General features: G+C 41.2%; 2 protein-coding genes across 2 annotated transcripts; both read left to right on the top strand.

The window, feature by feature from the left end:
* Positions 1–1,604: 1,604 nt before the first annotated feature.
* On the top strand, positions 1,605–10,771 carry LOC106606396 (inward rectifier potassium channel 16). Its single transcript, XM_045719811.1, has 2 exons — positions 1,605–1,874; positions 9,234–10,771. The coding sequence occupies exon 2, from the start codon at positions 9,277–9,279 to the stop codon at positions 10,426–10,428; it is 1,152 nt and encodes a 383-aa protein (XP_045575767.1). The 5' UTR covers positions 1,605–1,874; positions 9,234–9,276; the 3' UTR covers positions 10,429–10,771.
* Positions 10,772–11,310: 539 nt separating this feature from the next.
* On the top strand, positions 11,311–23,082 carry LOC106606388 (inward rectifier potassium channel 2). The gene is made up of 2 exons (XM_014202544.2): positions 11,311–11,488; positions 15,342–23,082. Exon 2 carries the CDS (start codon positions 15,629–15,631, stop codon positions 17,006–17,008), a length of 1,380 nt encoding a protein of 459 aa, XP_014058019.1. The 5' UTR covers positions 11,311–11,488; positions 15,342–15,628; the 3' UTR covers positions 17,009–23,082.
* The last annotated feature ends 956 nt before the right edge of the window (positions 23,083–24,038 follow it).

The raw sequence follows: 24,038 nt of genomic DNA, 5'->3' as shown, positions 1-24,038 counted from the left end.
GTCTAGGGGTCCTAGGCCTAGCTACATGGTCTGTAACCTGACTCATTATGTCTAGGGGTCTTAGGCCTAGCTACATGGTCTGTAACCTGACTCATTATGTCTAGGGGTCCTAGGCCTAGCTACATGGTCTATAACCTGACTCATTATGTCTAGGGGTCCTAGACCTAGCTAAATGGTCTGTAACCTGACTCATTATGTCTAGGGGTCTTAGACCTAGCTACATGGTCTGTAACCTGACTCATTATGTCTAGGGGTCTTAGGCCTAGCTACATGGTCTGTAACCTGACTCATTATGTCCAGGGGTCCTAGACCTAGCTACATGGTCTGTAACCTGACTCATTATGTCTAGGGGTCCTAGGCCTAGCTACATGGTCTGTAACCTGACTCATTATGTCTAGGGGTCTTAGGCCTAGCTACATGGTCTGTAACCTGACTCATTATGTCTAGGGGTCCTAGGCCTAGCTACATGGTCTATAACCTGACTCATTATGTCTAGGGGTCCTAGACCTAGCTACATGGTCTATAACGTGATTGGATGTTTGCGTAAATGTGAGAAGTAAACATGTGTGTCACACCTTGATCTGTTGTTTCACCTGTCTGTGTGCTTGTCTCCACCCCCCTCCAGGTGTCGCCCATCTTCGCTATTATCCCCTATCCCTGTGTATTTATACCTGCGTTCTCTGTTTGTTTGTTGCCAGTTCGTTTTGTTTCGTGAAACCTACCAGCGTTTATTCCCCTGCTTCTGTCTGTTCTTGCTCCTTTATTCTAGTCCTTCCCGGTTTTGACCGTTCTGCCTGCCCTGACCCTGAGCCTACCTACCTTGCCACACCTCTGTGGGTATTGACCCCTGCTTGCCCCTACCCTGAGACTGTCTGCCGTTCTGGACCTTTGCACCCTCTCTGGATTACTGACCTCTGCCTCCCTTGACCTGTCGTTTGCCTGCCCCTGTACGAGAAATCAACTTCTGTTTCTTTGACACTGTCTGCATCTGGGTCATACCTGAAACCTGATAATGTGACCGTGTGTTGAATCCACTTTACTACCTTAGGTCCAGGCCCAGCTCAGTCATGACTCCCATGGTCGTCCAAGCAGATTAGTATTCATTCAAAGTGATAACCCAAAAATAAATATGTACCGCCCCAAAAATAAAATATACAGAGGCATGCCTAAATTAAAGAGGTTAACTAACACAAAATAACTCCAAATACTGGCAGGCCGAGAGACAGCTGGTCACAGATTGCCAATCAATCCTGATCGCTACCACCTGTTGTGCTTATCAAGGCTTCCTGGCAGAGCCTTTGACCAGGTTGGTGCTGCCATGGGGATGGGGTGTGGAAGTGTATCCTGGTAGTGTGTTGCCTAACGGTGTGCTAACACTAAACTAACCCCCACATCATAACAGGATAAATTCTCTAAAACATCCCAAGAAGTAAAAACAGAAGCATGGGATGTCCCCACGCAGGAGTTTTCATTCACCAAATGACCTTTTCCTGCTCAGGTCACTCATGGTGAGGAAAACCTCCTGGCTCTATGCCAACTGCAATAAAACGTGTTTCAACAAAGCCTTCTTCCATATTGAAAATCGAAATAGCATAGACATCTAGCAAGGAAACTTTAATTTGTCTGTAAATATATTACACCGGTCATAAAATCTTATGGATCGACACAATAGGGTTTTTCTCTGGGGTGGTGTGATTGGTCCCATATTATCAGACTCAATGACATGGGACTTTGCCTCTGGGCCAGTCCTGCCCTCAGAGGGTCACACTCACCTGTAAATAGGTTATAAATGAGAGACTGACCGTAACAACTCTTAGCAGCCCGGATTTACCTGTTTGTCTGTGTTGCGTCTCAAACACACACCTACGACTGAAGTAAGTGTCTTATCATTAAGTAACAGAAATTAGATAAGGTTTGACTTTTTTATATAGGCAGTGTTGTATCCAAGTGATTTTTGGTTTGTTCTTTCTGGGGTTATTGTGGAGAGTTTTTATGTGGAAACATTTTGGAATGCTGTGTGTGTGGCAGGCACGTTGTGTTTGTGTAAAGAGGATATTGTCTTGTCTTTCACCCACACATCCAGTTTCTGTAAAAATGTGTCAGTGGAGCGTTTGTTACAGGTTAATCTAAACATACCATCTTTATACTCAGCTAATTATACAACAAAAGTCTAATGTTTCAATTTAAGTTAACATTTCTGAATCAGTACTTTTGATAGTAGGACCCAAACTGAGCAAATAAATGTGTTTACACTTTATTTGGATACTCCATCTGTAGATGCTCTGTAGACTATCAGTAATATTTCAACTAACTATCTTCAACCATAACCCTAGCTCTAACCCTAACCTTAACCCTTATTCTAACCCTAAACTTAACCCTTATTCTAACCCTAAACTTAACCTTTACCTTAACCCTTATTCTAACCCTAACCTTAACCCTTATTCTAACCCTAAACTTAACCTTTACCCTAACCCTTATTCTAACCCTAACCTTAACCCTTATTCTAACCCTAAACTTAACCTTTACCCTAACCCTAGCTCTAACCCTAACCTTGACCCTTATTCTAACCCTAAACTTAACCTCTACCTTAACCCTTATTCTAACCCTAACCTTAACCCTTATTCTTACCCTAAACTTAACCTTTACCTTAACCCTTATTCTAACCCTAAACTTAACCTTTACCTTAACCCTTATTCTAACCCTAACCTTAACCCTTATTCTAACCCTAAACTTAACCTTTACCTTAACCCTTATTCTAACCCTAAACTTAACCTTTACCCTAACCCTTATTCTAACCCTAAACTTAACCTTTACCTTAACCCTTATTCTAACCCTAAACTTAACCTTTACCCTAACCCTTATTCTAACCCTAACCTTAACCCTTATTCTAACCCTAAACTTAACCTTTACCTCAACCCTTATTCTAACCCTAAACTTAACCTTTACCTTAACCCTTATTCTAACCCTAACCTTAACCTTTACCTTAACCCTTATTCTAACCCTAAACTTAACCCTAACCTTAACCCTTATTCTAACCCTAAACTTAACCTTTACCCTAATCCTTATTCTAACCCTAACGTAACCTTTGCAAGCAATTGCTAAACAGAGTTTGTTGATAGTGTGACCATCTGTCGAGCATCTACAGATGGAAAATCCGGACATTCCAAATAGTGTGACTGTAAGTTTTGTTTTGAAATAGGCTATTGGAACCTGAAGATCTTTCCAAATGTGTTAGTTCTTGTAAATTAATACACAGTTGCAAAACAGGAGGTGTAAAATAGTTTTTTGTGATGTCATTAATCAGTGGTGGAAAAGTATCCCATTGACATACTTGAGTAAAAGGAAAGATACCTTAATAGAAAATGACTCATGTAAAATTGAGAGTCACCCAGTAAAATATTACTTGAGTAAAAGTCTAAAAGTATTTGGTTTTAAATATATTTAAGTATCAAAAGTAAAAGTATAAATCAAGTTTTCAAGATATGTAACTTTCATAATACAGAAATCATCCCTGTATGATGTATTTTGCATCATGCATCATGTGATGCAAAACGCAGTATCATTTGATGCAAAATGTATCATACGGGATGATTTCTGTATTTTGAAAGTTACATATCTTGAAAACTTTACTGCTGACAAGCAAAACATTTTGAAACTGTGTCGACAATGGACTAATGAAACAAATACCAAAACATTGTTTTTGGGTGGAGTTTTCCTTTAAGCAAACTAGACGGCACTGTTTTTGATTTATTTGTATTTATGGAGAGCCAGGGGCCCACTCCAACACTCAGACATCATTTACAAACCAAGCATGTGTATTTAGTGAGTCCACCAGAACAGAGGCAGTAGGGATGACCAGGGATGTTCTCTTGATAAGTGCGTGAATTGGACCATTTTCATGACCTGCTAAGCATTAAAATGTAACAAGTACTTTTGGGTGTCAGGGAAAATGTATGGAGTAAAAAATACATACATTTTATTTAGGAATGTAATGACGTAAAATGAAAAGTTGTCAAAAATATAAATAGTGAAGTACAGAGTAATACCTTAAACAATTTTTACTTACAGTGCATTCGGAAAGTATTCAGACCCCTTGACTTTTTCCACATTTTCTTACGTTACAGCCTTATTCTAAAATGTATTAAATCGTTTTTTTCTCATCAATCTACACACAATACCCCATAATAACAAAGCAAAAACAGGTTTTTAGAAATACAAATAAAAAACAGAAATACCTTATTTACATACAGTAAGTATTCAGACCCTTTGTTATGAGACTCGAAATTGAGCTCAGGTGCATCCTGTTTCCATTGATCATCCTTGAGATGTTTCTACAACTTGATTGGAGAAGACCTGTAGTAAATGCAATTGATTGGACATGAGTTGGAAAGACACACACCTGTCTATATAAGGTCCCACAGTTGACAGTGCATGTCAGAGCAAAAACCAAGCCATGAGGTTGAAGGAATTGTTCGTAGAGCTCTGAGACAGGATCGTGTCGAGGCACAGATCTGGGGAAGTGTACCAAAAAATGTCTGCAGCATTGAAGGTCCCCAAGAACACAGTGGCCTCCATCATTCTTAAATGGAAGAAGTTTGGAACCACAAATGACTCTTCCTAGAGCTGGACGCCTGGCCAAACTGAGCAATCGTGGGAGGAGGGCCTTGGTCGGGGAGGTGACCAAGATCCTAATGATCACTGACAGAGCTCCAGAGTTCCTCTGTGGAGACGGGACAACCTTCCAGAAGGACAACCATCTCTGCAGCACTCCCCCAATCAGGCTTTTATGGTAGTGGGCAGACAGAAGCCACTCCTTAGTAAAAGGCAAATTATAGCCCACTTGAAGTTTGCCAAAAGGCACCTAAAGGACTCTCAGACCATGAGAAACAAAATTCTCTGGTCTGATGAAACCAAGATTGAACTCTTTGGCCTGAATGCCAAGCATCACGTCTGGAGGAAACCTGGCACCATCCCTACAGTGAAGCATGGTGGTGGCAGCTTCATGCTATGGGGATGTTTTTCAGCACCAGGGACTGAGAGACTAGTCAGGATCGACGGAAAGATGAACGGAGAGATCCTTGATGAAAACCTGCTCCAGAGCGCTCAGGACCTCAGACTGGGTTGACAGTTCACCTTCCAACAGGACAATGACCCTAAACACACAGCCAAGACAACGCAGGAGTGGCTTCAGGACAAGTCTCTGAATGTCCTCGGGTGGCCCAGCCAGAGCCCAGACTTGAACCCGATCGAACATCTCTGTAGAGACCTGAAAATAGCTGTGCAGCGACGCTCCACATTCAAACTGACAGAGCTTGAGAGAATAGAAGAAACTCCCGAAATACAGGTGTGCCAAGCTTGTAGCGTCATAACCAAGAATACTCAAGGCTGTATTTGCTGCCAAAGGGGCTTCAGAAAGTACTGAGTAAAGGGTCTGAATACTTATGTAAATGTGATATTTCAGTTTTTTATCTGTAAAATAATTGCAAAAAAATCTAAAAACTGTTTTTGCTTTGTCATTATGGGGTATTGTGTGTAGATGGGGGGGGGAACAATTTTACGTAAAGTGACAAAATGTGGAAAAATTCAAGAGGTCTGAATAATTTCCGAAAGCACTGTAAGTACTTTACATCACTGCCATTGATGATTATAAACCAGAGATAAGCATAAGTGTTCAGACTCAATAAAGTCATAAATCCACTAGATGAAACACTTTTTAAAATATATTTTATTACATATGTTTAAAGGTAGACTTTGCTCTCACGCAGTCAAATACAGTATCAGTATGCACAGTATGTGCAGGGCTTTTCTTCATGCTGTTCACTGGGTGGTAGCCACGGGACCAAAACAGCAGAGAAGTTGAGCCTCACGCGTCACCCTGTTAGTTGTTGTGGAAATGTACCCAATAAGCTGTTTACTTTCTGCATCTCCGTCAAATCGATGAGTCTACCTATAAAGGACAGCATTGTAACTATAATGCAATTAAAGGACATGGAAGCATGGTCATACATCTACAATTAGATTATCAACAATTATCTGAAATATTTACAAGTCATACTTTTGCGTGCTGTACATATGCAATAATCAGAACTAAATGTCTTATCCCAGCTCACTGGTCACCATAGCAGCACCCACCCATAGCATGCGCTCCAGCAGGTATATTTCACTGGTCACCCCCAAAGTCAATTCCTCCTTTGGCCGCCTTTCCTTCCGTTTCTCTGCTGCCAATGACTGGAACAAATTGCAAAAATCACTGAAGCTGGAGACCCATATCTCCCTCACTAACTTTAAGCACCAGCTGTCAGAGCAGCTCACAGATCACTGCACCTGTACATAGCCCATCCAACTACCTCATCCCCATACTGTTATTTATTATTTTGCTCCTTTGCACCCCAGTATCTCTACTTGCTCATTCATCTTCTGCACATCTATCACTCCAGTGTTTAATTGCTAAATTGTCATTATTTCACCACTATGGCCTATTTATTGTCTTACCTCCCTTATCTTACCTCATTTGCACACACTGTATATAGACTTTTTTCTCTATTGTGTTATTGACTGTATGTTTGTTTATTCCATGTTGAACTCTGTGTTGTTGTTTGTGTCACACTGCTTTGCTTTATCTTAGCCAGGTCGCAGTTGTAAATGAGAACTTGTTCTCAACTATCCTACCTGGATAAATAAACCAAATTAAAAAGAGATAGTTCAGCCAAATAAAAAAATTACATATTGGTTTCCTTACCCTGTAAACCAGGGGTGTCAAACTCATTCCATGGAGGGCCTAGTGTCTGCTATTTTTAGTTTTTTTCCTTTCAATTAAGACCTAAACAACCAGGTGAGGGGAGTTCCTTACTCATCAGTGACCTTACTTCATCAATCAAGTACAAGGGAAAACCCACAGACAATCGTGGATTGAGCTTGACACTTGCTGTAAGAAGTCTATGGACAAGGTATGACAGCAATCAATGCGTTGGTTTTGTTTACCTGGCCACTATTTACAAATGCTAACTTCTTAGCTTTTGTGGCACAAATCCAATGCAAGTCAATAGTCTTGATATTAGCATTTTTTACTGGGTAAGGAAACCAGTATGTAATTTTGTAATTTGGGTAAATATCCCTTTTATCATGTCATTGTACGCATTCGTGGGAGTTTGTTCTGTGAGATTGTTTGTGCTGTAAAGAAAAACAAAAATGCTGCAATAAACGGGTATACTGTTATTGGAGAACGTAAGGCCTTCGAGTAAGCCATATTTCTACGTACCCAGTGTCAGATGAACTGGTGGATACCATTTTTCTGTCTCTGCGTGCCGTATTAAGAAAGTTAGAGGTATTTTTGTGAGCCAATGCTAGCTAGCATTAGCGCCATGACTAGAAGTCTGCAGGTACGGTAGCATACATTAGAGCTAGAGACATCATACTGCATGCAGAGACTTTAATATGGTATCCACGAGTTCATCTGACCCTGGGTACGTAGAAAAACAACCTACTTGCCAGAATCTAGCTGTATCCCTGTAAAGATGGACTTTTATGGAAACATTTAGAGGAGAACGCTATTCGTGGTAAGTACAGGATAATAATTTATCCTCAAAGTCAAAAGAGCTTAGTAACTACACATAGCTCAGGGTTATAGTTAGTGACCCAATAAAATTACTCTCAATACAGGGAAAGAGAAGTTGGAACGGACTCTAGACTGACAGTGCTTAAGAACTCAGTTGCTTATGAATTGGCACCTTTATTGCGATATAATGGCACCTGTTAGCTGACTCATCATAAATATAGTCACCAGGTTAGCTCAGTCATTTAAAGTATGATGAACACACTGTAGGTGTGAAGAAAGGAATAAGTGCTGAGTATTTAACGAAAGGCATAGTTAGCTGTTTTGAAGTTGTAGCTAGTAAGTAAAAAAAAAGTAGCAAGTAAAAACAAAAAAAAGCTACATTGTAAATATTATAATGATGCTTGACACAGAAACACAGGTTTTAGTGAACTTCTCAGTTCAGTGTGTCATCCACCTCAAGTAATCTTAATAGCAGTGTTTTAAATAGACATGCACATTGTCCTCTGTTTCCCGTTGTTCTGGGGCAGAGCAGGGTAAAACATTTTAATCAGACAGGCCAAGTCTGTCTGATTAAAATGAGGTCCTTTCCTGGTAAGAAGAAATGATGATCTCTTCCCCCCCCCCCCCCAGCCTAAATCCTAGTTGAATCTTTATAGACGTGTTCTGATAATGCCCAGATCAAAGGGTGAAAGGATCAATACTTGGACTAGGTGAGGGATTTAAGGTCTATTTCCATGGTTACTGTTGATCTGTGAGGTATAATACAATCCGTACTAGGTCAGTAAGATGGCATGGTGAAACTATACCAGGAAAGACTGTTTTTTACCAGAAAACTCTTCAATGTTTACATTGAGAGTCGCTAGATCAAGTTTGAGGGCTCAATGAAGAAGGCTCCAGTTTTTCAAAGTAGGCCGTCAAGAAAAACCTGCAATGAAGGAAAGTACAACTTTTCAAATGACGTTAAACTTTTGTTGCCAATGGGAATAGGCAATGCATGTGCTGTGGTTGTTTAGCATGTTAGGACAAATGAATCAAACTTTCTGGATGACTAGTGAAGCAAACACAAAGGAAGGGAAAACCCAGAAGTTTCTCTCCTTTTGGCTGTCTTGGTTACAGTAATCACATTGCACATGAGGTTTCACAAAGGCATGTTCATTTGTCAACATCTGATTTTGCCTTTCATTTTGACTCATCCTGTCTTCATTACCGTAAAATTATGGAAAATATTTATTGAAATTAATGAATTTGGATATAATTTAGACTATCATTGAATGTAATCGCACAGCTTTTTACTGTGTTCCCCCTAGCAAATCACAGTTCTCGTCAATAATCAGCCAACAAGATAATAATGTGTTTTCACAGCATGGGCATGACATTGTCACGGTCATTCAGGTACTGATAGCCTCAGGCAAGGTGTGACCTAGCCTGTTTACTCAAACATGGAGGGTTCTCTTCAACAAACACAGAGGAACCTGATGACATTAAGCTGGCTTGTAATAGAGATGGTCTCTCACCAATAACATCCTTTCCTAACCTAAACCCTTGTAAAAAGAGACTAAACTAGACCTAATAAAAACGGTTAACTTTACGTGTACTTCTACCTATAGGACTGTGTACAGTATATATAATTTTTTGTTTTACTAATCACAGTAACCTCACAAATATATATATTTTGCAGGGGGAGGCACGGCACAAGAGCCCTTGTCAAAATAAGTCCAGGCATGGACCAGCAGCAGTGTATCATCGATACCCACCACATCACGACACACACCATGGGCAGAGGAGATCTTGGCCGGGGGGAGGGGGAGAAGAGACTCCGCTACATGCTAAAGGACGGTAGCTGCCCCGTGGTGTTCCACCAGTCCCCGGGCCAGTGGAGCTTCTTCCTGGCCGACATCTTCACCACGCTTGTGGAGCTCCGCTGGAGGGTCATGCTCCTCATCTTCTGCCTCTCCTACATCCTCTCCTGGCTCTTCTTCAGCCTCCTCTACTTCCTGATCGCCTACGTCCACAAAGACCTGGAGGACCATGACACGGCTCCGTGTGTGGCGAACGTCCGCAGTTTCACCTCTGCCTTCCTGTACTCCATGTCGACCCAGGCGACTATCGGCTACGGTTTCCGGGTGATGACGGAGAACTGCATGGTGGCCATCGTGGTGGTGACTATCCAGGCCCTGATGAGTTGCTTCATCGACACAGTCGTCATCGGCATCACCGTGGCCAAAATGGCGTGCGCGAGCAAGAGGGCGCAGACAGTGGGCTTCAGCAGCTGCGCCGTGGTCAACGCACGCGACGGCGCCCTGTGCCTTGTGTGGCGCATCGCCGACTTCCGCAGGAACCACATCCTGGAAGGCACCGCCCGGGCGCAGCTGGTCCGACCCATGAAGCACCCCTCTGGGATGATCTCCGTGACTTACCAGGACATAGACATCCAGAGTAGACACCTCATCCTGGCCACCCCGGCCAGCATCGTTCACAAGCTGGAGCCTGGGAGCCCCCTCTACAGCCTGGGACCAGACAGCCTGACGGAGGAGGACTTTGACCTGGTAGTCTCCTTCACCTACACCGGTGACTCCACAGGCATCCTGCACCAGACACGCACGTCTTACACACCGGCGGACATCCGCTGGGGCCAGCGCTTCCAGGACATGGTGCAGGTGGGGAGGAGGCACTACAAGGTAGACTATGCCCTGTTTCATCAGACCACCTGGGTGCAGACACCCATGGTCAGCGCCCAGGAGGGTGACAGGGGGAGACCGCCGACCACGGAGTCTATCGTCCAATCGCAGCAGCCGTTTGTAAGATCGAGCAGGAAATTCCGGAGGTCCTTGGCTGATGTCAGTGAGGAGGTGGTTCAGGAGGCGTGGCTCTGATGACGCTGTGATAATCCCAAAACAGCAGAGACAGATAATTACATTATGGTATTATTACATTATCGTTATGTAGTACATTATCGCACAGGACTTCAGTAAAGGACTTGAGTAAGTGTAATAGGGTAGTTTCATTGTAAATAACTATTTTATATCATATTTTATACTCCTTTGTAATTTCCTTTATGAATGTAATAATTTAACTAAATGTTATTTTCTATCAGTTAAATAAACAAAGCGTATGTTGTTGAAGTCACATCTGAAGTCCGAGGTCTGGCCTCATTTGAACGTCTTTGTTGTGATGGACAGACTGCACCAAATTTCAAATAAATCTACTTTTTTCTGATGTGATGGTCGTAAAGTTGTATTCAAATACAAAAATACCTCCATGTTTCTTTAGTGGAAAGTCAAAAAGATGAAGATTATTGTGCATTGTAGTGAACAGTCATATGCAATATATTTACAGTTCCATTCTAAACCATGTGTTTAATTCAACCTGCATCACATTCTACACTGGGGTTAAATCACAGAGCTGTTGGTTATTACTGAATACTGCGCCAGTACCTCTATCACCACCGTGTGTGTGTGTGTGTGTGCGTTCTGTACTGTAGACTAGTTTACTCAATAAAGTATATGAGATGACCTAATAAACTATTACTTAGTGTAAGGTTGATTAAAATAAAGCATATATTTTTTAAATAATGTATATTATTATAACAAAATTGTAGTATTATTTTTAATAGGCCTTTTATCAGTCTATTATTATAATCATGTGCGCGCATGGGCTTTGAACTGCTGGAGTCCAAACAAGCGCTGTAGCTTTCTATTGGTCGACTACAACGACAGGGCGGGGGATAGGCACATGTGTTTTCAAAGTCCGCCCGTGCAAAGCAAAGTATCTTCAGTGATTGCTGAAGAGGTTGATGGCAGTAATTACGATGTCTATCCGGATATCAGATATGAATGGTGGAACCCAAATATGGATATTAACGCAAAAACCTACCTGGATGCAAGGGATGTATTAGAATAAATTACCGCTGATTTGCTCTCGAAAGATCAACAGGTAAACAATGTCCCGTTACTTCGTTCTACGTGGGAATAACGGTGCAACCGTGAATAACGAGTCTTCTGTATAATGTTAGCCTACAAATTGAACCGGACATAGACTACTTTATTTCTACAAAGAGTGATCATCTAAAATATAACCAAAGAGGCCCAGACAGTGTTCATGCTAAAATATTGTTATTTATTTCAGTTTTACTGTCTTTGATGAGGCTGTCTCATATTTATAGTGTTCAACAAGCACTTTTTTCGATATACTTCAGAGAGTTAGGGAGTTAATTTCATCTTCTGTGGGTTATAGGCTACTAATTGTGTGGGTATCGATGCGTCAGCGAGATTCAAGTATGTTTAATTTAAGCTACTCATATCCAATGAATAGCCGAGGTAGTGCTCCCTTATCAGTTGGGAAGTGTATTGACTTGACAACGAAACATAAACCGTTACTTTCTCCCTTTAGTGCACCTGTCACGCAGAGACAAAAGCAGCCTGTAGGCCAGCCCAGGTTGATATAATTATGCCCAGTAGCCTACACCCATTGCTTCAGAAAATAAATAAATATATATATTTAATTAACACTGAGCAATTAATTACATATATATATATATATATATATATATATACTTTCCATATATATATATAATTAATTGATCAGTGTTTATTAATCGCTGTTTCTTATAGTGTGTTTCTGTATTCGATTATTCCATTGGCCGTTATAGACCTATGCATAAATTATGACAGTCGGCCTAGCCTACCTAAATATATTAGGCTACGCTTATTTGATTATGATCCAAATTTAAAGTTAGACTAGGAAACAAAATATATCTCAATCATATTGTTAATTCTGAACAACATGATTCAAAACAACAAATTAAAACCAACTGTCAACCCTGACATCCCATAGTAGCAGGTCATTCCATAATGAATGGTGCTGCAGTGCTGCTGAATATTGGATAGAAATTATTGATCTATTCTTTGCAATAATTTTTTTTTTTAAACGAGCAGGTTTATGTAACCAGTTTCCATCTGTCTCAGCTGGTGCTGTCCTAATTGCACGCAGGCTAAATAAACAGTTGCAGTCTGTGTGGTGCAGCTAAGCCCAGTGCATACAGTCACACTGATGACCTGGTTAGATAAGGGTTGATGTGGAATCTAATGAACGGACTTCACAATGACACATTTCATTTGAGGAAAGTGATTGGGTGTAACTGAGGCGTGCTGTTTGTTGATTTCCACCCCAGTCTTATTTGTTGTCCCTGACCTTTTGGACTCAGTAGGCAGTATCAGTTTGATACTGTAACCAGCGTCTTTGCCGGTGTCTGATGTTCATGTTCTTGGTCTGTCGTATAATGTCAGTGTGTATGTATACAGGATATCTTTCCATTGGTTTATCCTTTCATCATTACGTTTGTTTTAGCCTTGAGTCAATGCATTTAGTGGTGTTGGGGTTGTGGTACAACGCAGGTATTGGTAGATGGTCAGTGGGGCCAAATGACTTGTTAGATAGCAAGGAAGCATAGTGATTATGAGGTGGTTGCGGTCTGATTTGGCCTGTTAATTGTAATAGGGTGTGGTGTGTGGTGGTGTAGTTAGTTAGCTGGAGAAGATTAGGACGTCCCATAGGAAGCTCATTCACAGTGAACCAGCCTCTATCTCTCTCAGGATAGTAGGCCTGGCCTATGGGTCATAGGTCGCTACATGAAATATTCACCGACAACCTCATGAAATGCAGATGTAAAAATAAGTAATTTTTATTTTGTTGTTTTATTCCAGGTGTTTCACTGATCTAGTGGTATCTCAAGTGTTCAGCTGTTTTATGTGTTCAACACAAACATGATGGATTGATCATGATAAATGACATTTTAAGTAGGACTTCGTCCATGTAAACTAAACACTTGTTTAATTACTTTTTGTTGTTGAAGGAGAGTATTGTATATGAAAATAAAAGGTGATGCAGAAAGGTGGGAGGGATAGTTTGGAAGGTGGAGTTGGGGACTAAACCCCATTCTCCGGCGGGAACAGTATATATGCATAGCGCCCCAGGAGTTCTAACAAATGAAGCCCCAAACTCCCAATAATACATCATGCAGATCAACACTAGTTTCTATTCCTAGTCAACCTGACAGTGACATCACTGGATGAGCAAAACAGAGATGAGGGACTTGGATGAGAGGGAGCTTTCAAGACAACTGGGAACTCTGGGGAAAAAATCATGATGTCAGTGATCTTCATGTCGGAGTCTGAGTTCTAGAAAAATGCCTGAGTTTCCCGACTTGGAATTCCAAGTTGGATGCTTGTTTTTTCCCAGAGTTCCCTGTTGTCTTGAACGCACCTCTGTGCGTTTTTTAAAGTCACATTCAGTAAAGAGTGCAATATTTTCAAGGGATAAAAAATGAATTAAATTATACACACTGATTTCTTCTACTTTAGAGATTTTATCTTTTACAATCAAAAGGCCTACTTAGTGTAAATCAATTGGTAATAGCCTACTCTAAATATCAAGCGTTTACGCCAAGGGAATTTGAGAGTGCGGACACGTATTCACTATCCAATATGTTTCATTGGACAAGACAGATCACACCTCATAATGAGACACAAATGTGTCTTTTCAACCCGCAAGAGCCAACCAAAATAACCACAGAGTGCAACCGACTGCTTCTCACACGGGACTTCATCCAAATAACATCTTGACCTTCTCTCTGTGACAGTGGTTCAAATCACTGTTAGTTGTTTTGGCATTAGGGTGGAAGTATGCCGGCAGATAATAATTCATACCCTGTGGTGCGTTCTAATGGCTCTCTCAGGCCACACAAATGCAGTCGATAGTTACTTGGTTTTCTAGTTCAGTTGTCCTTGTTGCTCTGTTGCATGCACTGCAAGGTTATTGTTGCTTTAAAAGAGACCATCCTGTATGGAGCTTGTTTACAGACTGGCCCTTTAAACCTGATTACATGGTTACGTTATAGAAGTTGTTGAGTTAAGAGTAGAAGAAGAAACCTGATTACATGGTTACGTTATAGAAGTTGTTGAGTTAAGAGTAGAAGAAGAAACCTGATTACATGGTTACGTTATAGAAGTTGTTGAGTTAAGAGTAGAAGAAGAAACTGAACATGTGTTATTCTATTCCCCTAGTACATCATTGAAAGATCCCACAGAAAATATTTACTAAAATATGTCTATTTAACTCTTACAGTGGTGGACAAGCACTGGACATTAGCACTATGTAAATAAACAATTGGGGGAAAAATATAAAGTCAAAAGGTATGATCACTGATCTTTTGCAGAAACCCACATACATGGACACCACAGGAGAACAGCTTATAATAATGGACGGAACGGAGCAAATGGAATGGCATCAAACACCTGGAAACCATGTGTTTGATATATTTGATACCATTCCACCTATTCCGCTCCAGTCATTACCATGAGCCCGTCCTCCCCAATTCAGGTGCCACCAACCTCCTGTGATGGACACACATAGAGGTTCCTTTGTGCTCCAATGACTTGTTTGATTAACATGAACCTGATCTGTAATGTGACTTTCAACTGGCTGACCTAGCCTAATTAATACCAGCACTAAGCAGAGCAGAGAGGATCTGTTACCTTGTCAGCTGCCACAGAACTGGAATAAAAAATGTCTGTGATATCTACAATCCCTGAGCCCAACGTTTACTTAAATATTCTAAAATGTACAGTAGAATGTATTTACTTCCTTGTGAATTGTCAAGTTGTGGTGCTGGTACCTTTGAGTGTTGAATGCATCATTTAGATAATAGGTTGAGCGCCGCTGATTTTTCCTCGTGGTTCCACCAATTAGTCTTAACACAGACTTTTCTTTTTGCTTGTCCTTTCCACAGCCCACTTCACTGATGAGGTCCAAGACACCCATAAGAGAGGAGGACTGAGCAGGCCCCGCGCCAGCACGGCTCTCCTCTGGAGAAGGCCAGGTGCAACGGCAGCAGGGACAGCTTTTCCCCATCCAACTCCCTAGGACCCTATAGTCCTGCCCTCCACATTTCCTGTCTTAGTGGGTCCCCGCGAGCGTTCAAAACTGTTTCTCCAACGATTCTACCAAAAACTCAGACTGTTTTCCAGAGCAGAAGCAGCGGTTGGGCCCAGCTGCTCCTCCTCCCAGGGGGAAGCCATGGGGAGCGTGCGAAGCCACCGCTACAGCATTGTCTCCTCCGAGGAAGACGGCATGAAGCTGGCCGCCATCGCCGCCGTGCCCAACGGCTACGCCAATGGCACGGTGGCCAAGGTTCACGCGACGCAGCAGCAAGCTGTGAGCCGCTTCGTCCAGAAGGATGGCCACTGCAACGTGCAGTTCATCAACATGAGCGAGAAGGGCCAGCGTTACCTTGCCGACCTGTTCACCACCTGTGTGGACATCCGCTGGCGCTGGATGTTGATCATCTTCTGCCTGTCCTTCCTCCTCTCCTGGCTCTTCTTCGGCTTCGTCTTCTGGCTGGTAGCGCTCTCCTACGGCGACCTGGAGAACGAGACGCAGATGTGCGTGTCCAACGTCAACAGCTTCACCGCTGCCTTTCTCTTCTCCGTGGAGACGCAGACCACCATTGGCTATGGCTACCGCTACGTCACCGAGGAGTGTCCCGTGGCCGTCTTCATGGTGGTCTTCCAGAGCATCTTCGGCTGCATCATCGACGCCTTCATCATTGGCGCCGTCATGGCTAAGATGGCCAAGCCCAAGAAGAGGAATGAGACTCTGATCTTCAGCCACTACGCCACGGTGGCCATGCGGGACAGCAAGCTGTGTCTAATGTGGCGCGTGGGGAACCTGCGCAAGAGTCACCTGGTGGAGGCCCACGTGCGCGCCCACCTCCTCAGGTCGCGAACCACGGCCGAAGGCGAGTATATCCCCCTGGACCAGATGGACATCGACGTGGGCTTCGACAGCGGCGTTGACCGCGTCTTCCTGGTGTCGCCCATCACCATTGTCCACGAGATCGACGAGGACAGCCCCTTGTATGAGATGAGCAAACAGGAGCTGGAAACGTCCCAGTTTGAGATGGTGGTGATCCTGGAAGGTATGGTGGAAGCCACGGCCATGACCACCCAGTGCCGAAGCTCCTACGTGGCCAGCGAGGTTCTCTGGGGCCACCGCTTCGAGCCAGTCCTGTTCGAGGAAAATAACTACTACAAGGTGGACTACTCACGCTTCGAGAAAACCTACGAGGTGAGCAGCACGCCCCAGTGTAGTGCCAGGGACCTGGCCGAGAAGAAGTCTCTGGTCTCTTGCTCCAACTCCTTCTGTTACGAGAACGAGGTGGCCCTTGAAAAAGTGGAGATGGAGGAGACGTTTGACGAGGAGAAAGAGGAGGATGGGGAGGAGAAGGAGGAGGTAAAAATGGAGGATCAGGGTGCTATTGAGAATGGCATTGAGAACGCAACACTGGAGGAGACAAACACAGACACAGTCTCTGTACATTCTGAACACAATCAGGATACCAGGAGTCTGACGATGCCTTCAGAAGCAAGGCCTCTAAGACGAGAATCAGAAATATGACTGCAGAGATGTTAGGGGGGAAATACTACATGAAATACTATTATGATAGGAGCAAAGGTCAAACCTAACAGCTGTCTGTACTACTGCAGGATGGCTTGACTGTGAGGTGAGTGTCATTTTCTGAGGAAGACACTCAGGCACAAGCGAATACAGAATTAACAGTCCAGAGAAAATTATGCAATATTATTTATTCTCTTCACCCAAGTCCCTCATCTGGTGGGAAGCGATGGTAGATTGACTGAGAGGAGTTGATGGCTCTTCTGGCCCGTGGCACTGTAGGAATGAGACGGGTTAGGTAGCATTTTATACTGTGTGTGTGTGTGTGTGTGTGTGTGTGTGTGTGTGTGTGTGTGTGTGTGTGTGTGTGTGTGTGTGTGTGTGTGTGTGTGTGTGTGTGTGTGTGTGTGTGTGTGTCTGTGTGTGTGTGTGTGTGTGTGTGTGTGTGTGTCTGTGTGTGTGTGTGCATGCATGAGCCTTTGAAAGTTTCAAGAGAACATTAGAAAGTTGTCACATTGAGACACTCCACATTAAAAAATTATATATACCTATACTTTAGTAGTATTACTATATTTATATACTATAGTATTTACTGTACTGTTTTTGCAGATCTGTCTGTAGTATACTGTAGTATTTACTGTAGTGTTTTTGTAGACATTACTCTAGCATACTGTAGTATTTACTATAGTGTTTTTGCAGACATTATTCTAGTATACTGTAGTATTTACTGTAGTGTTTTTGCAGACATTACTGTAGTATACTGTAGTAGTTACTATAGTGTTTTTGCAGACATTCCTGTAGTATACTGAAGTATTTACTATAGTGTTTTTGCAGACATTACTGTAGTATACTGTAGTTTTTACTGTAGTATTTTTGCAGACATTACTGTAGTATACTGTAGTATTTTCTATAGTATTTTTGTTTTATTCCCTTTTTTATTCTCTTTTGTTATCTATCTGTGACACAAATTGGGGTTTGGGGGAAGGGAATGTGCAGGACATATGCAAATTCAATATTAGCGTACCAATACAATGTGTATTGTAGTATTCTACAGTATACAAAAAATTATATAGTAAGCACTAGATCAGGGTTCCCCAACTTGTGGCCCGCGGGCCAAATTTATTTGGCCCCCCAAGTTTTCATTATTTCATTGTTGGACATAAAAGACTGTAAAAACACCAGGAAATCAGTTACAAGTTATTTTTATTTGGGAAATCTGTTGCCAACTATTCCCACGCGTAATAGACACGTATGCAAACATAAACAAAGTTTGAAATTGTTATGTTTTAGTCAAATATTATATATTTTTGGGCTTCTTGCAACCAATTTGCAAATTATTTGTAATTTTGTTCCGGCCCCCCGACCACGTGCTCAAGAAAACATCAGCCCGCGGCTGAATCTAGTTTATGATCCTTGCACTACATGATCGAGGGATACTACAGTGTATAGTATAGTACTCTACAGTATACTACAAAATTCCATAGTAAGCACTATACGATCAAGGGATACTACAGTGTGGAGTATAGTATTCTACAGTATACTACAGTTTGCTACAGTTTAATCGTTGTAAACGCAACAACCAAAGAGATGTTTCTATTTGCATATTTTGTAAATATGAGCTGCCCCAATATTTTGAATTAGCTTAGTGAATTAGCTTAGTGTTGTTTACTTGGACTAATTAAGGGTGGCTGGAGAGGGATAGTGTTCGTAGCAGGGAAGGAGTGTTGTATTCCCAATCAACCAGCCTATCCTTTTGTGTTCTCAACTTTCCAAATAGCTGTGGAAATATAGGAAATGTATGTTATCCAGAACAAAGGGTAGAGATCATTTTTTTGTGTAAAAGATTGTGTCAGTTAGATGCCAAGAGATATAGCTACAGCATGTACTTATTTTCTTCATTTTACTGTTGCACAGTTTGACAATCTAAAGTATACACAGCTTAATCTCTGTACAAAAAGTACATTTCATTTTTCACCCTTTGAAAATACCACTAATTTGGCCAGTTTTCCAACAGGTAGTCTTCCTCCATGAAAACAACCCCATCTATGGTGTGTGTGTGTGTGTGTGTGTGTGTGTGTGTGTGTGTGTGTGTGTGTGTGTGTGTGTGTGTGTGTGTGTGTGTGTGTGTGTGTGTGTGTGTGTGTATATGTGTGTGTGTATATGTGTGTGTGTGTGTATCTAGCGCTGCATAGCTCATATTAGTGTGGTACTGTACATTATGCTTCAGTCCATCTTCTTGTTGTCTTAGTACAGATGTAGGATCTTAATTTGACCGGTATTGTCGCAGCAAAATAATCCTGCAGCAACCAGATTTGAGCATTTAGTATTTTTCGCCAATGTAATGTTGCTTGATCGGTGGTTAGGCTATTACCTGGCCAAAGTTAGGCTACATGAAAAGTGCAATACTGATAATATAACCGTGTGTTAGTGCGGGTTTTCAGTGAATGTATGTAAATCGTCATCTGCATTCCTCCAGTGCAGGAACATTTTCAGCGGCAACAGAGTGGTCAAATTAAGATCCTACATCTTTATAGCATCTTTTGCAACGTGAGCCTTAATGCAAGTCTCAGTAACATGAGCCATCACTTGAGATTTGGCTTTAAAACAGCTCACAGTGCAAGAGGTGTCATATAAACCGGCATGAAGATACATCTCAACTGTCTAGGGGTATCTAGTACAGGGGTTCCCAAACCTTTTTGGCCCGCGACCCCATTTTGATATTTTGGCCTACGACCCCATCGTGAAAAAAGTGATGTAATCAGCGGCCAATGTTTACTTTCTAAATTTGGGCTATGACAGTCTATTACAAATCAGTCTGACAGTACTTTTGAAGGAAGTATAGTTTGAAGTGACTGAAATGCATAAGAAAGGTATTGGGAAGTTCAGAAGATCATCAGACAATAATTCTGCCTGATCTTCTGTGTAGAAAATAACATTTCATTGATGATGTTCTTTTCACCCAGTCTGATTTAGTGCCTGGTCTTGTCATAATGAGTCCTGCGCTGATTTTGGTCAGAAGGAAACATAAGACACATTCAGGATGTGCTCCTGAGTGTCTTATTTTTCAGTGATGGGGTCATAATATTGTGCAGCTTAAACGGTTAAAAAGATAGAGCCTCATTTGTAGGAAGAAAACACAAACCGCTCTGTTTATTACAACCGCATATAGCGCCAAACGGAGGTTACTTACGTAACCCCGGTTCTATGAACCAAGCGCGATTTAGTTCATTTTATTTCAGTTTCTCTCATGACCCCATTTTAAAATCAGGCAACCACACATGAGGTAGCAATCCCTACTTAGGTAAACGCTGACCTAGGATGAGATGAAGAAGGATAAGACAGTGATTTCATTCAACGGAACTCCCACTGAATAGATGTGTTAAATAGGTCAATTGAACTGGACCACAACAATGGAATTGCCATGGAAATGCGTGGGTGAAAGATCTGTGGGGGAAAGCTCCCGAGTCTCCTCATTGCCCCCCAGCAAAATGTGCCTACATTAAGGCAATATTTTATGTGTACAGTGCCTTCAGAAAGTATTCATATCCCTTGACCTATTCCACATTTTGTTGTGTTACAGCCTGAATTTGAAATTGATTAAATATATGTTTTTTGTCACCCATCTACTAGGTATCCCGCTTTTCCTTTCCCTTTCCCTTGCACACCATACCCCAAAATGACAAAGTGAAACATGTTTTTAGAAATGTCTGCTAATTTATTCAAAATTAAATAAATAAATATCTAATTTACAAGTAATCACACCCCTGAGTCAATAGATTTCAGAATCACCATTGGCAGCGATTACACATGAATTAATGTGTTAAAAATTACACTTTGACATTATGGGGTATTGTATGTAGACCAGAGAGACAAAATCAACATTTTATCAATTTACAATTCAAGCTAAACACAGCAAAATGTGTAAAAAGTGTGAATACTTTTTGAAGGCACTGTATTTCACACTATGTTGAGGTAAAAACCAGAGTATATTGTTTGTATGGATGTCAACCCCCAACACATGTTGACGTCATCGTCACCAATCAACTGCATTACAGTTAAAAAACTAATTTGACTACCACCACAGATTTCTGTATGCTAGCTATGCTTACCAGCTTATACGAACGGGAGTTAGCATTTAGCAGTCACTTTTTCTAAACTTCTACGACTTCTACGGAAACAGCCAAATATATCCAAATCGGACTTAATCCTTGCGTCAATCTAAGTAATTCACCTGTGCGTCAATCTAAGTAACATAATAACAAATCCCAATCAAAATCCGTCACTTTAAACTAGAGATACATTTTTTGTAAGACCGAAAATTCGGTCTTTTCACGAAAACGTCTGTAGCATCCGAATGGTTTGGCCTACAAACTAATATGACCATTCTAGGGAAACACGATGTTGATCTCCGTTTTGCTCTACAACCCCCATAATCTCCACGGGACTTGTCTGAAGTCAGTAATGCTGATGTGCCAACTTCTATCTGTAGTTTCTGAACTGTTTGGGCTGCAAACTAATATGACCCCACTGTGGAAAGGGGAGACACTCACAAACACATCTGCGTTCCATTGACTCCTTTACTGCATCTATGGACCTGAATGAATTGGATTAGAACACTTGGTTCCCATCTTTTATGACATCATCTCTGTCTCCTTCTGTATGTCAGTCTGGGCTGGTGTGTCCGGCCAGACCGCTCAGGATCCAGACACCCTGAGCTAGAAAGCTGGAAGGGAGTGGGCAGATGAATGTAGGTAATAAAGTGCTGCTAAGTTACATATTGTATGGTTAGAATGAAACGTAGGAGTCAAAGTGTATTATTTGTCTGTTAAAAGTATCCATTTTGAATAACAGTAAAAATGTGGAGGTACTTATTTCATTCCAAACCATGTAGAAAGACCTGATTCTATCAGTGCTAACAGTTATACAAAGCTACAGTGCACTTTCCTCTTCAAGAGAACACCCCCCCTCCTCCAATTCCATGACACTGACAGTAGAAACCATTCATTTGATTCAGTTTTTGCGTAAAGCCAAATGTACATAAAACCTTCATCTGTTCTTTTTTTGTTGTTGATTTGAAACCATCTGTTATCATATAATGTCGACTACTACTGTGTATTTAGATCAGTGTTTTGGCCTTGTCTGACAGGGGACATTACAAACCTTGTTACTTTGCTGTGTGTGATTAGTCTCCTTAGGCAGACGGGTTACCTCCCACAATGTTCAGTGCTGTTGCCCAAGGGTCTGGGAAGACTAGTGTGTGCTGGGTCTTGTGAAGAGGGAGCAGAGCTGTTGTTTTGTCACTTCTGAAAGGACCAGCACTTTGTGTTGTCACATTGCTTTAAGGCATGGTGCATAGAGTCTGAGGCGGACAAGTTCTCTTATCTTTCAGACACAGACAGTGCGGCACACAAAAGCTGAACAGACAGACAGAAATGTGTGCACACATACAGGCACACAAACGTACACACTAATGCACACGCACTAGACGAGTTATAGTCATACAAAAATATGGAGCTTTTTATTCTGGCTATATACAGTAGGCCTAACGAATCTTCACAATTTGTTACCGTAGACATGCACAAATTCTACTCCAAATGTACGTTTAGTGTTGAAATTGTTTGCAACTTGCTCAAAAGTGTCACTTTTTATTGCCTATGTCATTAACATAGACAAATACAAATGTTTAGTTTTTATTGTTAGCAAATTCTTCATAAGAAAATGTGTATCAGATTATATATAAGAGAATGTCCATGGAGGTGTGATACACTGTATCCCCATGACAGAGTTTCTGTGTATTGGGTTGTCATACGGTGATGCCAGGTCAGCCACTGGTACGGCCCCGTTTCATTCTTCCCTTCTATGTACCTTTCATCTTCTTCTTTTGAGTCTATTTTTCTATCAGAGTCTTCCTATAATGTCCTGCACAAACCAGAAGTTGTACAGATTTTTTTTTATTTGGGGAATTATATTGTAGATACATATTAATATTGCAGTTGTTGATAATAATATTATTATTATGTCTGTGACAATTTTGTTTAGTCTTTTTCAATAAAAAGTAACATAAATCCTCAAAAACATCAGTTCTGAATGATTGGTGTTTGTTGAATGTGAACCCTTACCACATCAATTACAAGTGGTTAAGTTACAGTTCAGGTATATACACATTTCAGCCTTTGTCTCACAACAGCAGGCCCCGGCCTATGCAATCCAGTTAGAAAGCCAAAGCATCTAGCTATGTTTGTTACGGTATCTATGTTTGTTACGGTATCTATGTTTGTTATGGTATCTATGTTTGTTACGGTATCTATGTTTGTTATGGTATCTATGTTTGTTACGGTATCTATGTTTGTTACGGTATCTATGTTTGTTACGGTATCTATGTTTGTTACGGTATCTATGTTTGTTACGGTATCTATGTTTGTTACGGTATCTATGTTTGTTACGGTATCTATGTTTGTTAAGGTATCTATGTTTGTTACGGTATCTATGTTTGTTACGGTATCTATGTTTGTTACGGTATCTATGTTTGTTACGGTATCTATGTTTGTTACGGTATCTATGTTTGTTATGGTATCTATGTTTGTTACGGTATCTATGTTTGTTACGGTATCTATGTTTGTTACGGTATCTATGTTTGTTACGGTATCTATGTTTGTTACGGTATCTATGTTTGTTACGGTATCTATGTTTGTTACGGTATCTATGTTTGTTACGGTATCTATGTTTGTTAAGGTATCTATGTTTGTTATGGTATCTATGTTTGTTATGGTATCTATGTTTGTTACGGTATCTATGTTTGTTACGGTATCTATGTTTGTTACGGTATCTATGTTTGTTACGGTATCTATGTTTGTTACGGTATCTATGTTTGTTACGGTATCTATGTTTGTTACGGTATCTATGTTTGTTATGGTATCTATGTTTGTTACGGTATCTATGTTTGTTACGGTATCTATGTTTGTTACGGTATCTATGTTTGTTACGGTATCTATGTTTGTTATGGTATCTATGTTTGTTATGGTATCTATGTTTG

Source organism: Salmo salar, chromosome ssa06 (genome assembly GCF_905237065.1).
Source record: "Salmo salar chromosome ssa06, Ssal_v3.1, whole genome shotgun sequence".
In the NCBI taxonomy this organism is placed as follows: Eukaryota; Metazoa; Chordata; class Actinopteri; order Salmoniformes; family Salmonidae; genus Salmo; species Salmo salar.
Note: the sequence above shows the minus strand (reverse complement) of the source record. Positions and strands in the feature narration are given on the sequence as shown.

Coding starts and splice junctions, on each gene's coding strand:
- LOC106606396 (XM_045719811.1), top strand. CDS start 9,277: ATGGACCAGCAGCAGTGTATCATCGATACCCACCACATCACGACACAC.
- LOC106606388 (XM_014202544.2), top strand. CDS start 15,629: ATGGGGAGCGTGCGAAGCCACCGCTACAGCATTGTCTCCTCCGAGGAA.